Source organism: Rhinolophus sinicus, chromosome 7 (genome assembly GCF_057876585.1).
Source record: "Rhinolophus sinicus isolate RSI-liver-muscle chromosome 7, RSI-T2T, whole genome shotgun sequence".
In the NCBI taxonomy this organism is placed as follows: Eukaryota; Metazoa; Chordata; class Mammalia; order Chiroptera; family Rhinolophidae; genus Rhinolophus; species Rhinolophus sinicus.
Window position 1 is genome coordinate 45,606,579 of NC_142507.1, and position 14,759 is coordinate 45,621,337.

A 14,759-nucleotide genomic window follows, 5' to 3' on the forward strand; every position below is an offset into this window, starting at 1 on the left:
AATCCTAAAGAATGCCAACCCATATAATTTTCTGATCTTTTATCATTGACTTTTCATTGCTATTTGTAATATTTTATCTCCAACCTCAAGGAAACATGATAACTTTTTTGAATAGTTGCACATTTTATGAAATTGTCCCTCCCCCTTTTTTTGCAACTGTTCATCTCAGTGTTGCCCCCAGACTCCCAGTAGAAATTGAGGGTGAAAATTGAGAGTGCATTTCCAGTCCTGATAATTCTAACTGTTTTTCTTTAAATCTATGAGGTCTTTCTGCTTTAACTGGCCTCTCAGTCTTAAGATCTTGTAGGCCCTTGAGACAGGAATTGACTTGCTTTAACTTCATTGCCTCTAAAAAGACCCCCCCTCATGCTGTAATTTGTGATCTATGATTTTTATTATGGCTTTGACTTTCATTATATCTCATTTAATGGCAGTTATTTTTGTAGATTAAAATCCAGTCTGGGTTCTTAGCATTTTAGAGTTATGTCTGTGATTACAGCCTATAATATAGTAAAGCTTTAAGTTTAAAAACAAAAAAAAGAAAATTTTGAATAAAAAATGTTGATTCTGATTGTCTTCTTTAATTATATAGGCACTCTTTTTTATCTAAGTTAAATCTATTCATGAAGATATATTGGATAGCAGATTTTTAGGTATTGCGGCCTGCATTATATTATTTTAAAAAAGAAAAACAATGATGTATTCTGTCTATTCAGAAACCCTATGGGCCGGCCCAGTGGCTCAGACGGTTGGAGCTCCGTGCTCCTAACTCCAAAGGCTGCCGGTTCGATTCCCACCAGTGGGCTCTCAACCACAAGGTTGCCGGTTCAACTCCTCGAGTCCCACAAGAGATGGTGGGCAGTGCCTCCTGCAACTAAGATTGAACATGGCACCTTGAGCTGAGCTGCCACTGAGCTCCCAGATGGCTCAGTTGGTTGGAGCATGTCCTCTCAACCACAAGTTTGCCGGTTCGACTCCCACCAGGGATGGTGGGCTGTGCCCCCTGCAACTAAGATTGAAAGGACAACAACTTGACTTGGAAAAAAAAAAAGTCCTGGAAGTACACACTGTTCCCCAATCAAGTCCTGTTCCCCTTCCCCAATAAAATCATTAAAAAAACAACAACAAAAAACCCTAATCAAACTTCCACAAATATCACTAAAACACTTTTAAGCACTTATGTAACAATCAGCCAAAACTTTTGTACAATATTTGTTATAAAACGTTTGAAATACCTCTTACCTAATGTTTAAAACAATTAATGAACTCATTATCGGGTATGTTTTTGTTCAATAAACAATGAGACTATGCAGTATTGATTACGAATTAGGGTTTTCTTCTAGCCAGCAACGAACAAGTACTATAATATAAATTAAAAAATGAAATAAGATTCCATCTAGATTGGACTCCAGTTGGTGCGACCCCTAAATGCCTGGCAGAAGCAACTTGTGCGACTAGGGATTCTTCTGTGCTCTCCCTGCAAACCTCTTTCAGGTTTCTTCTTTGATTATAAAGGTTCCCGTCTTCCTTGGCATCTGTTTTTGGCAAGACAAAACAGGGACTTTTTGGTTTCTGTGTGTTAGTTCTGGATCTGAATATTATTTCTAACTGTAGAAGCACTCTGATTTTCTGCTTATATTAACACCCTCTCCTATCGGTTATATTTATTTATACATGTGAAAAAAGACCAAAAGAGGGGATTAGAATGTTATGTTATGGAATAATAGTTAAAATAATAAACTGATCTGCGGTAACCTTTCGATTTCTCTAACCTTGTCAGAACTCTGCTGTTTCAAATAAAACAAAGAGAATATTTTAATCAACTAGTCATTTCTTCAATAAGATCATCTGTTTTGTCAGCATCGCTCTTTTCTAATTATCTGAAGCCTTGTCTACTGAAGTGTTTGCATTGCTTTGATTTCAATTTTAAGTTCAACTCTTATTACAAATTCACTGCTACCAGATTTTTGCAATCCCATATTTTCCTGCTTAATAGTTCTTTGAGATCCCCTAACATTCCTCTTTTTCGTTCCTGTTTCCCCCACAAATAAGAAAAACATCTTTCACTCTTATTTATTCACATTATCTAGGAGTCAAGCAAGTGGACAGAAAAGGCCTGTTCAATTTAGTGATAGCCAGAGAGCACTGAGGAGGGCCCGTTTTACCTTTTTGAAGATCAGAAAGATGGCCAGTGTGGGTGAACCATATTTGAGAGGGGGAAGAGTGAACAAGTTTTGGCCAGAGCTGGCCAGAGCTAGAACAAGTGGGGCCTTCTAGGCTCTGTTTAGAAGTTTGGATTTTATTCCGAGTGCAACAAGAAGCCTTGGGTGGCTCTGAACAGAGTAGTGGTTATCTAATTTATCTTTTAAACCCCAGTGGCTTCTGTGTGAATGGTGGGGGCAGGAAGGAGGCAAGAATGGATGCAGGGAGACCAACCATAGAAGGCTATCGTTGGAGATTTCCAGATGAGAAACGATGGTGGTTTAGATTAGAGTGGTGGCAATGGAATGGAGAGAAGTGGACAGTACGGGAGATGTTTGGGAGATCGAGCTGATAAAAGTTGCTCATGGATTGGATCTGGGGGATAGAAGTGAAAAGGAGAAATCAAGGATGACTTCTAGCTTTTGGGTCTGTTCCATTTCGTTGGTGCTACTGTTATTTTCTAAGGGAAACTGGAGGAGAGGAAAACGCTGGGGGACAATGGAATTGAGAGTTGTGTTTTGGCTATCTGAAATTTGAGACGCTTATTTGACTTCCAAGTATATCTGTAATATATATGAACCCGTCTGATGAGTTTGGAGCATGGTGGAGATAGGTCAGGGATAGAGACATGGTAATAACTTGAAAGTTATCCGTATATAGACATTGTTTAAAGCCATGGGACTGAATGAAATTACCTTGTATATTCATCATCTCTTACTTACCACTTCCCTTCTTACCATGTAAGATTATGCCCATATTATATTTATACAAGTATATGTTTTAATTATAGTGCCGCTAATAATTTGGTGTTAGTTATCTTGTTTTTAGTGAAATATTCTGATTTCTTCTGTTTATAGCTAAATGTCTTAAGAGTATTCAATCACTAACATCTATATTTGACTGGAGAGCTAATGGTCGTTTTGTCTTCTGTGGTTTCCTTTTGTAGGCAAAGTCATTAATAAAGATTTGCGACATTACTTGAGTCTTCAGTTTCAAAAAGGATCAATTGACCACAAACTGCAGCAAGTGATCAGAGATAATCTCTACTTGAGAACCATTCCATGTAAGTAGAAGATGGAACAAAGGAAATGAGCCAAAATGTCTTTATGTAACTGATCAAACATCTAGAAATAATTCAGTAGAGTATCTCATAAAATTGTAAAGATGAAGTTCGGGCACAAGAATGCAACAAAACTTGGAAAAAAATTTTCAGAGGACTTTTCAGGGGTTTTGTTTTTCAAAGTAGAAAAGCCCCAAGAGTCTATATTGTGACTTTTTAAAAGGTTGTTAGACTTTAAGAATATCTATGTACATGTTGCTAATTAGATTTTATTTCTGTAAATCAATTTCTACAGCATATGCAATAAGACGTTTTTGCTCAATGTCTTATACGCTGAGAACAAACATATGTGTATTAATTATTAGGACATTACTAATTTTAAAATCTGCTCCTTTCCCAAAGGAAAATAGGAAGAAGCATACAGTGCCTTCTTTGTGGTAATCCATTTTGAATTTTTACCTTAATGTTGGTGTTTCTGTTCCAGTATTAATGGTTTTCATAGGACATAGTTGTTGTTATGGTAATTTGGGTTTTTTAAAAACACATAACAAGAGATCATGTATACTTACATTTTGGCTTTAGTGCAGGTCTGGGAAAGAATAAAAAGCAGTAACCAATAAAAGGGTATCAAAGGACATTCAGGTTTGTTTTCCTTTTCAATACCGGGGGTGCCAAAAAAATGTATACACATGAGTTGTATTCATCTTTTGTTATCGGTATATACTGAGTATTACAATTTTAATACAGTTTTTTTCTTTCTTAAACTGCGTATACATTTGTTTTTGGCACCCTCTGTATATTTGTAACTCCTTGTGGATACTAGCTTTTGTTTTTATTCTATTTGTTAAGGGGGGGGGGTGTCGCCCAGCTCACAGTGGCCCATGCAGGGATTGAACTGGCAACCTTGGTGCTATGTACCAGCACCACGCTCTAACCAACTGAGCTAGCCGGCCACCCCTGGACACTAGTTCTTATGATGGCTCTGGAATTCTTGATTTCTCCTTCTTGTTAGTTCATCTTGCACAATGTCCAGTCAATCACCAAACCTTCCTAATTATGCTTCTTGAATATGTATCCTTCTCTGTCTTAGACCCTCACCCTTCCTTGCTTGGACTTTTTCTTTTTTAAATAACAAATAGCATTATGTACTGGCAAAGATGTAGGTAAATCTGAGTCCCAAAATCTTGATTCTAGCATCTGACTAGCTGCTTCACTTGGGCAAGTTACTTAATCTTCCTGAGACTCAGAATCTCTCTCTGTAAAATGTGAACAACAAGACTCACCTCCTAGGTGAATTAGAATTAAAGGAAGAGCACGAGTGTAAACTACTTGGCCTAGAGTGGCACTGAAGCAGTGTTTGTCCCCTTCCCCATTCTAACTGCATCCCCTGCCTCCCATGTCACCTCCGTCTAGTCTGTTTTCAAAGTGCAGGTGTGATTCTTGCCTGTCTATGATTTATCCTCCCATTGACTACAAGTCTAGACCCCTTAGCATGGTATAAAATATTTTTGTTTTTTTTTGTTTTTAAATCTGACTTCTTGTCTATGATTTCTTCCACGAAATCTACCTTGTCAGATTTCAGAATTGCGATGCCTGCCTCCTCTGCATGGGCCCGATAGATCTTTTTATTTTTTTATCTTTCTGAACCTCTTTGTTTTATGAATAGTGTTGGGCTTTGTAGCCAGTGTCACATTTTCTTTATATTTATTGATGTGCTCAGTATTTTTAGTCTCAGTGTTGTGATGTTTTCCTGTTTTTACCCATATGTAACTCTTTTATATAAAAAGGCTTTCACTGTGTACTCTAATTTGATCTCTCTCTTTTCAGAAAGGTTTGTGTTTTTATTCTAATGGCTTTATATAATACCCTTTGTTCCTCCTCCCTCCTTTTTGTTTTTGCCCCTACGTGAGCATTATTAAAATTATCTAGCCATCTCTTCTTCTCCCTTCTTTCCCTCTCCCATCATCGGACTTGAAGTAATATCTTTTTTTACTCCCAACAAATATAATGCAGTCAGCAAGCTCGTTCCACTTTGCATCTGTTTTCCTCATTCTCACCATTGTTTGATACTTGAACTATATCTATATTGGCAAAGTAAACAGCCATTACATAACTGCACTCTCCCCTTTATAATCATCATTTTTTCTTTATTCTGTGGGTAAATGCATATTTAATCTAGCTACAACCTTGTGTTGCTGTTTCTTCAATAATCATGGTTGTCTAAAGCTTGTTCTCTGCTGGAGTTTTACAGACCATCATAGCAGTTTGTCATTTTTATACTTTAAAGTTTGGGTAGATATGTTGGCTCCTGTTTTCTTTCTTTGTCTATCTTAATTATATTAGTCAATTACCTAATTGTCTTATGCCATAAAGCATTGCTTTTAAGAAGTCTGAAAGCAATCTGATTTTCATTCCTTTAATAAGCAGCTTGGTGTTTTGCCTGCAATGGGGTGTCTCAGGGTTGCACTTTTAGTGTCATCGCGCTAGAGCTCCCTCTTTCCTTGTTTTAACAGTTAATAAATATATGTGCTAGTACTTTCTGCTGCCCTCTGCTACTTTTATTTGGGTCTTCTTTTTAATTTACGTCTACCCTAGTTTTGCAGTGTCTTTTTAGTGGGAGCTTTTGTTCTAGAAAGGAGCTGCAATTTATGTAGTTTTAATTCGTAGGGTCCACACAGCTGCAGCCTTTTCAGAGCCTGACAAGACTTCTTAACTTACAGATTGAACTGTTCACAACCCCATCTGGCCTCTAAATAATACTTTTTGCTAAAAGATACCAGCTCTTCTGGGAGAAAATTCTGATTCCAGGTCTGGAGCAAGGAAAGTACAAGATGAGCTTGGAACGTCTAATTGTGCCAGAAAGTATCTAAATGCTTAAAAAATTATGGGACAGATCAGAAGGACATTAAAAAAGAAAAAAAGAAAAAATACCTAGGGGGTTCCCATTGACAAAATACCACATTATATTAAGCTGTCCTTGTTCAAGTTACCATGTAGTTTCTTTCTCCTGTTTGGACCCTGGCTGATACAGAATTGGTTCTGGCAGGGAGCCCAGGAGACAGACCCTGCAAGAAGGAACTTCACAATTGGTTTTGGTTGTGTTTTTGGGCTTGAGCACAGCGCCAAGTTCCTTCCAGTGGGAAGTAGGCTTGTAATTCATGATAAGAGGTGGCATCGCAGTATAATTTGTAGTTGATTGTAATGAAGTGCCAGCTGAACCAAGTGTCTGGGGAACCTGGCCGATCGCTGCACATGACCCCTCTAGCAGTACCGATGGCTGCAAACACGGCGGTTTAAGAGCGAAAATGACAATATAAAATCAACTGGTTTATTATTATAAACTGATATAACAACATTATAATAACACACTTAAATTACCTGATACAGACATTTGTTAATAGAAAACCTTAAAAGAAGAGAACATTAACACAAAATAAATGCCACATAAAAATCATTGCAAATTTTGAAATATATTACCATACCTGTGTAACATTTAAATTTTTCACTGCCAAAATAAAATGTAAAGCACACAAATTATCAATTACATTATCTGATGGTCTCGATCTTTGTTTGGTAATAAATATTCCAGACATAGAAAACATTTCTTTCATTTGCATTGATTTTCATCATATTGTTAAGTGTGTGTCCAAATCATCTTCAAATTGGGCATTGGTCATTGGTCATTCATGTAAGCTTGTTATCTTTTTGTTTTGGATTTTTTTTTCTTTTTGTTGTACAGTTCTATGACTTGCACCATATGTAGATATTTGTGTGAACACCACCACAGTCAGGATACAGAAGAGTTTCATCACCCACCAAAAACTCCTTTGTACTATCCCTTTCTAGGTACACCGTGCCCTCACCCCGACCCACAATAAACAACGCAGCGGTTCCCATCACTAGTATTTTGTCTTTCCCAGAATGTCATATAAATGGAATCATACAGGATGCGACTTTTTCAGACAGGTTTCTTTCTTTTTTTAAAGATTTTTATTAAAATATAGCTAACATACAATATTATATTAGTTTCAAGTGTACACCGTAGTTACTCAGCGTTTATATACCTAAAGCAGTGATCACCGTGAGTCCTGCAACCATCTGACACAGTACCACTCTATCACAATATTATTGACGATATTCCCCAAGACTTATTTGTTTTACATCTGGAAATGTGAACCTCTTAATCCCCTTCACCTTCCCCCCCCTTTTTAAATTTTTCAATTACAGTTGACATTCAGTATTATTTTGTACTAATTTCAGATGTACAGCATAGTAGTTAGACATTTGTATAATTTAAGAATCCCGCTGACTAGTCTAGTACTCACCTGGCACTGTATTTAGTTATTACCATATTATTGACTATATTCCCTATGCTTTACATCCCCATGACTATTTTGTAACTACCAATTTGTATTTCTTAATTCCTTCACCTTTTTCACCGTGCCCCCCAACCCCCTCCCGTGTATCACCCCAACAAATCTAGTACCCATCTGACACCGTACATAGTTACTACAATATTATCGACTATGTTCCTATGCTATACCCTACATCCCCATGACTACTATATAACAACCAATTTGTACTTCTTAATCCCTGCCCTTTTTTACACACCCCAACCCCCTTCCCATCTGGCAACAATCAAAATGTGCTCGTATCTGTCAGTTTGTTTTTGTTTAGTTTGTTCGTTTATTTTGTTCTTTAGATTCCCTTAGAAGTGAAATCATATGCCATTTGTCTTTCTCTCTTGACTTATTATATTCAGCACAATATCCTCTACGTCCATCCATGTTTTTGCAGATGGCAAGATATCGTTTTTTTATGGCTGAGTAATATTCCATTGTATTTATTCCATGTATATACCATCTCTTCTTTATTCAGTCATCCATTCAGGGACACCCAGGTTGCCTTCATACCTTGGCTATTGTAGATAATGGTGCAATGAACTTACAGATAACATGTCCCTCGAAGTAGCATTTTGGGTTTCTTCGGATAACTACCCAGAAGTGGGATTACTGGGTCCTTTTTTGTCACTTGTTATAGCCTTTGTTTTGAAGTCTATTTTGTCTGATATAATAAGTATTGTTAACCCAGCTGTTTGTTTGTTTGTTTCCATTTTCGTGAAATCTGTTTTTCCCCCATCCCTTTGTTTTTAATCTGTGTGTGTTTCAATCTGAAGTAAGTCTCTTGTAGGCAGCACCCAATGTATTTTAATTGGAGCATTTAATCCATTTACATTTAAAGTAATTCTTGATAGATATGTAGTTATTGCCATTTTATTATTCATATTTTTTATCTTTTTGTTTGATTGTTTTAAAGAAGACCCTCTAATATTTCTTGTAATACTGGTTTGGTGTTGGTGAACTCCTTTAGCTTTTTCTTATCTTGGAAGCTATTTATCTGTCTTTGAATTCTAAATGATAGCTTTGCTGGGTAGAGCAATCTTGGTTGTAGGTCTTTGCTTCCTTGCTTTTCATCACTTTGAATGTTTCATGCCACTCCCTTCTGGCCTGAAAAGTTTCTGTTGGGAACTCAGCTGACAGTCTTATGGGAGCCCCCTTGTAGGTAACTAACTACTTTTTTCTTGCTGCTTTTAAGATTCTCTTTGTCTTTAACCTTTGAATTTTAATTATGATGTGTCTTGGTATGTGCTCTTTGGGTTCATTTTGTTCGGGACTGTCTGCACTTCCTGGACTTGAATATCCATTTCCTTTGCCAGGTTAGGGGAGTTTTCTGTCATAATTTGTTCAAATAGGTTTTCAATTCCTTGCTCTCTCTCTTTCCTTTCTGGTATTCCTATGATGTGAATGTTGGTACACTTGATGTTTTTCCAGAGGCCTCTTAAACTAGCCTCACTTTTTTTTGGATTCTTTTTTTCCTTTTTGCTGTTTTGATTGGGTGTTTCCTGCTGCCTTCTAAATCACTGATTTGATTCTCTGCTTCATCTGTTGATTCCTTCTAATGTATTCTTCATTTCAGTTATTGTATTCTTTATTTCTGACTGGTTCTTTTTTATATTTTCCATTTCCATTTTTATGTTTCCTATCTCTTTGTTTAAGTTCTCCCTGAGATCACTGAGCATCCTTATAACCAGTGTTTGGAACTCTGTGTCTCATAGATTGCTTATCTCCATGCTTGTTACGTTCTTAATGAGGAAAATACTTTGTCTCCTTGGTCTGATTTTAGTTTTGCCTTTGAAATCTATGTTGCTTTTACTTCAGATTTTAGACCAGTTTCTGAATTCAGGTTGGAGTGTTCCACATCAATATTCACTTCTTCTCTTTGCATTTTGTCTGCTAAAGTATTTACAAAGCACTGAAACTCTGTCACAAATACTCAAACAGTGGAAAATGCCAGAGAACACTGTTGAACAGTACTCGGATAACATGCAGATCTCTTAATAAGGTTAACATCATTACACAGAATCACGTGTCAAAACTGTCAATTTGAGGACTTATTTAGCCTCCAAAACATGTAAATTATTTTTGAATACCACTCATAGAATGTATATAGAGCATAAATGCATATAATCTTATAAACATTGTATTTGCAAGAAAGACCCACCAGTACCCAACAGGGCCTTGACCATATATACCTAAAGCAGAGGAACAGCTGCCACTGAGAGACTGGCTGAGCAGACGGTGACTACTGCCTTCCCACACACTTCTGTCCTGGTCCCCAGAAATGTCAACTTGAACATTCGATTCTACTTTTTAGTGTTTCTTGCTCTTGCTTTCAGTTGATATCAGTAGATTCCTTCCAACAAGTCACACCTCTGCGTCAAATCGTTAAGCTTTCATTCTCACAGAAGAATTATAATGCTTATTTCTTGTTTCCCCAATCGACTGATTCTTCTTGGGATTTAGAAAAAGTAAATTTGCCGAGAAACTCCAAGAAGGAATTCCTACACGGAAACACTACTGTAAATCGACTCTTATACTGCTGGTGAGAATGCAAAGTAGTACATCTACTTTGGGACATTTTCTTCTGAAGTTGCACTTCTAAACACACCCTTACCATGTAACCCTGCAATTCCACTCCTGAGTATTAACCCAACATAAAGTTAAAGATATGCTTACCCAAAGACTCGTAAATTTATAGCAGCTTTATTTATGACATCAAAATCTAGAAACAACCCAAATGTCCATCAATGGTGAATGCATAATCAAATTTTTGTATATCTGTACAATGGAATGCCACTCAGCCATCAAAGGATATTGAACCACAATATGGATAAATCTCAAAAGTGTCACACTGAGTGAAAGAAGCCAGACACAAACCACTACTAGAATCAAATTAATGTATGTTTCTATTGTCTGAAATTCTATTGAAGACAAAACTAGTGACAATACGTCAGTGGCTGCCACAGGGTTGGGGATTGCAAAGGGGCGCAAGGAAACTTGGCTGTGATGGTTCCCAAAACTCATAGAAATGCACTGTTAGAATTAGTGAATTTCATTGTAGGTAAATGATATTTGAATAATGTGACCAAGTAAACTCCTACAATTGTATTCTTTCATACCATCAACAATATGAAAGTTAACAAAAAGATATCATTTATGATAGCATCAAATATTTGAAATATCTAGAAATTAATCTTTGAAGAAGTGTAGAGATCTCTATAAGATAAAATTTAGGGACGTGAAAGGTCTACTTATCTCTGGAAGAGATTTCTTGCTCGTGGATTAAAGACTCAATATGGTGACAATATCAGTTCTCACATTGATTAATAGATTCATTCTAATCCCATAAAAATTCCAGCATTTTCAGCCTGTTCATCTGATTCCAGAATTTATATGGAAAGGCTATGAATACAAAAAAAAAACAAAATAGGTGGACTTACTGTACTATATCAAGATTTATCGTGAAAAATGTAATAATTACAACACTGTGAGAATGGTGCAGAAATGGTCAGTGGATAAATGGGATGTAACAGCCCAATGACAGACACCCAGTCTCACACAGACATTTCTATGTATGATTTCTATGACAGAAGTGCTGTGGCTGATCAGAGGGTTAACTAATTGCTGTTTCAATAAATCATGTTGAGTAGCCATTTGGTAAAAAAAAAAAAAAGAAAAGTGGGCTACTACCTCTCATCAGGCCCCCACCCAAAAATCTATTTTAGTGCATTAAGGTACTAGGTATGAAAGGCAAAGCTGTAATGCTTTTTAAAAAGAGTATAGACTATCCAGATGGTCTTGAAAAAGATTTCTTCCAGGCACGAAAAGCATTAGCTATAAAGGAAAGGATTAGTAAACTTGACTACATTAAAGTGAAAAACTTCTGTTGTCAAAACAGCATGAAAAAAAAAAAAAGGTGGAAAGCAAATACAGATTGGGAGAAGTTATAGTCTGTTCTGCTATAACCCCTGTTTCTAGGATGCAAATAAGTTCATATGTGATTGGTAAATAGGTAGGAGAATGATGTCAGTTTAACTGAGGTAACACTGGTTCTTATTCCGTTTACCCCAGAAAGCTGGTATTTTGCATTATCAAGTAGCGGTGAGTAAACAATGGATATACAAACATAGCTGAATGTTGCATGTACGATACAGGAGGCGCCTTCACCTCAGTTTGGCCTCTTTTCTCAATTTGAACATGTGCTTGACCTTAAAATTGGTTATTGTACATTTTGCTTTATCTTCGTTATTCATTAACCTCAACCCTTCTTGTATGGCCTCAACCTTTGTTGTACCCCCCTTTCTGTCAAGCTACCTTTTCATTCCCGCCCCCGCCCCCCACTTTTTTAAAAGACAAAGTATTTTATTTACTGGAGTATTTATGATTAGGAATTTAACATGGCTTTTAAACTGTGGTAACATTTTTCATTAGGATTGTTATTGATTTGGTAGTGTTACAAAGTTGCAATAGGTTTTAAGCGATCAGCCCTGAACCCATCTGCTCTATAATCTCTGTTATTCTTGGTGCCCAATTTTGCAGAAAGCACTGTTTCAAGAAAGCAAATTTCACATTTTAGCAGAAACACCCCATTTGCAAACATCAATATGAAATCTAATTATTTCACATTTTAACTTCTCTATAATTGGAATGCATCTTACGGTAGATGGAATCTTTCCATGATAATTGAAATGCTATAGTAAAATTTTTTCTTTTTTAGGGATAAAATAATGGTGCATTTTAGAAGCTGTTGTTTACTTAGATTTGACGAAGTACTGTAGTATTCAGAAAGTAAAAAAAACTACAAAGCAATTTTAAAAAGGCAGGCGACCCAATAGAGAAGTGGCAAAAGACTTAAAACCAGCCACTTCACAACAGAAGAAATCTCTATGGCTAGTAAATCTGTGAACAAGACAGTTTAATCTCATAAGGCAGTTGCTCAGTAAATGCACGAGCTACCGTTACATACTTAGCATATTGACAGAAGTTTAAAAACCCCATGACAAGTGTTTATGTGGACACAGAGATGCCTATGGTATGATTCCATTCACATAAAGTTACAAAACAGGCACATCTAAGCTTGCAAGTGCGCTACTTAGTTGGTAAAAACATTTTTAAAAAGAAAGGAAATCATCACAGTTGTTAAGTTGGTGGCTATCTTTGGGCATGGAGGAGGGAGGGAGAGAGTTATGATTGGCGGCATGCAAGGGGGCTTTTGACGTCCTGGTAATGTTCTGTTTCTTCACCTGGACAAATTTGCATTATGGTTACTTGCTAAACTTCATATATACATTGTATGCACTTTTCTGTAGATTTCTGAATAAAATAAAAAGGGGGGAATGATCAGTTATGTCAAATGTTGATGATAAGATCGGTAATATGCGGACCGAGTCTTGACCATTGGGGTTAAGCAACGTGGAAACGGCAGATGAGCACAGCTGATTGTCTCAGTGGACTGATTGGGGCAAAGAGCTGATAGGACAGGGCTCAAGAGAGAGCGACAGGAGAGGAACTGGAGACTGTGAGTAAACAACTTGTTGGAGGAACTTTGATGTTAAAAGGAGAAATATAGTGGTGACTGGAGGGGATGTAGAAAGCTTTACATGAAATATTTAGACTATCAGGATAATATAAAGGTACATTTTCTGGAAAGCTGAAGGTGATGGGGTAGGATAGGGGAAGGGAAGGGAGAGCACCTTATGTGTATGGGATTACGTTTGGGGGGGCAGTGAAAATTTTCAATGCTTATATTCTTAAAGAGAATTAACGTTAAAGCTACTTTGTAAGTCTTGGAAATACGTGTGTTGGAATCACACATAACATTTCATATCTATTAATGGAAAGAACTGTGAACACCATCTTGCTCAATATCCCTTTGCAGAAAGAGACAGAAGCCCAGAAGGATTAAGTGCTTGTTTAAAATTGTACCATTAATAGTAACCCCAGACTAAAACATGGAGTTGCTCCTGTCCCTTGGGTCAGTACTCTTTTTATAGTATTACCTCTAACATGGTTTTCTCTTAAATTGGGTTTTATATGGTCATTATATTTTATAGGAGAGTTTATTTGGATAATATTTCAGTTAGCCTTTGCTGCGTAACGGACCACCCCAGAACTTCATGGCTTAAAATAACCGTTATGTGTGATTTCTCATGATGCCATGAGTTAGCTGAGCTCACCTGGGACTCCTCATGTGGTTGCAATCATTGGCAGCACAACTGGGTTACAGGGGCCAAGCTGTCCTCCCCCACATGTCTGGGGCCTTGGTGCTGTTTGCTGGCTGGGGATCTCTCTTCATTCAAAGTCTAGCTGGACTTCCATGCGTGGTGGTGGGAGCATTCCAAGAAGGTAAAGATAGCAAGTCTAGACCCCTGAACTTGAACAACTTCACATCTTCCACATTAAATTATTCAAAGCAAGTCATAAATCCAGTCCAGATTCAAGAGGGGAGACAACAGCCCCCCTCTCTTGATGGAAGGACGTGCACAGTATTGTGGCCATGTTTTTCCATCCATCACAGATAATTATACATTTTCAATTTAATCACTGAATTTATCTTCGAATGTAAGTTTTACTTACTATGGAGCTAAAAGCTGTTGATTTTGGGAGAATCTGGCAATGCAGTTTTAGTCAACATGTGAGAAACAAAATATTGGGGGGAAAAAAGTGTTATATGAAGAAAAAGGAAGTTATGTTTTCCAGATTTTGTATCCTCTGTGCTGTGAAACCGATAAAGAAATGTTCATTTTTTATAAAAAGTTGGGTAAAAATAAGGGGGAAAAGTCATTGAATACAATCTTTGTTGCTTAGAATGTTGGCTTCATCATTATTTTCTGATAGCATTACCACAAATGTTTTATCATCATCTTTGCGGATGTTTTTCATGTGTTACAACTAAAACGTATAAGCAATTAATAGTTTCCCATGAATTAATTTATAATAACAGCATATTGCCAGGCACTGTGCTAATTATAATACATTTGTGTAAAATTTCACTTAATTTATTTAACAACTACATGGAGTACCTACTTCTATTCTCACACTGTGCCGAGACTTGGGACTATTACTCTGGACCGAGTAGCCATGGTCCCCACATACCC

General features: G+C 37.0%; 1 protein-coding gene across 2 annotated transcripts in view; it reads left to right on the top strand.

Moving 5' to 3' along the window:
• The window catches only part of MAGI3 (membrane associated guanylate kinase, WW and PDZ domain containing 3), a 190,611-nt gene that overhangs the window by 110,880 nt on the left and 64,972 nt on the right, over positions 1-14,759 (top strand). For both annotated transcript variants that reach the window (XM_019730393.3, XM_019730392.3), the window contains exon 2: positions 3,149-3,265. In XM_019730393.3, coding sequence (XP_019585952.3) covers positions 3,149-3,265 — 117 coding nt within the window. The remainder of the gene's footprint in view (positions 1-3,148; positions 3,266-14,759) is intronic.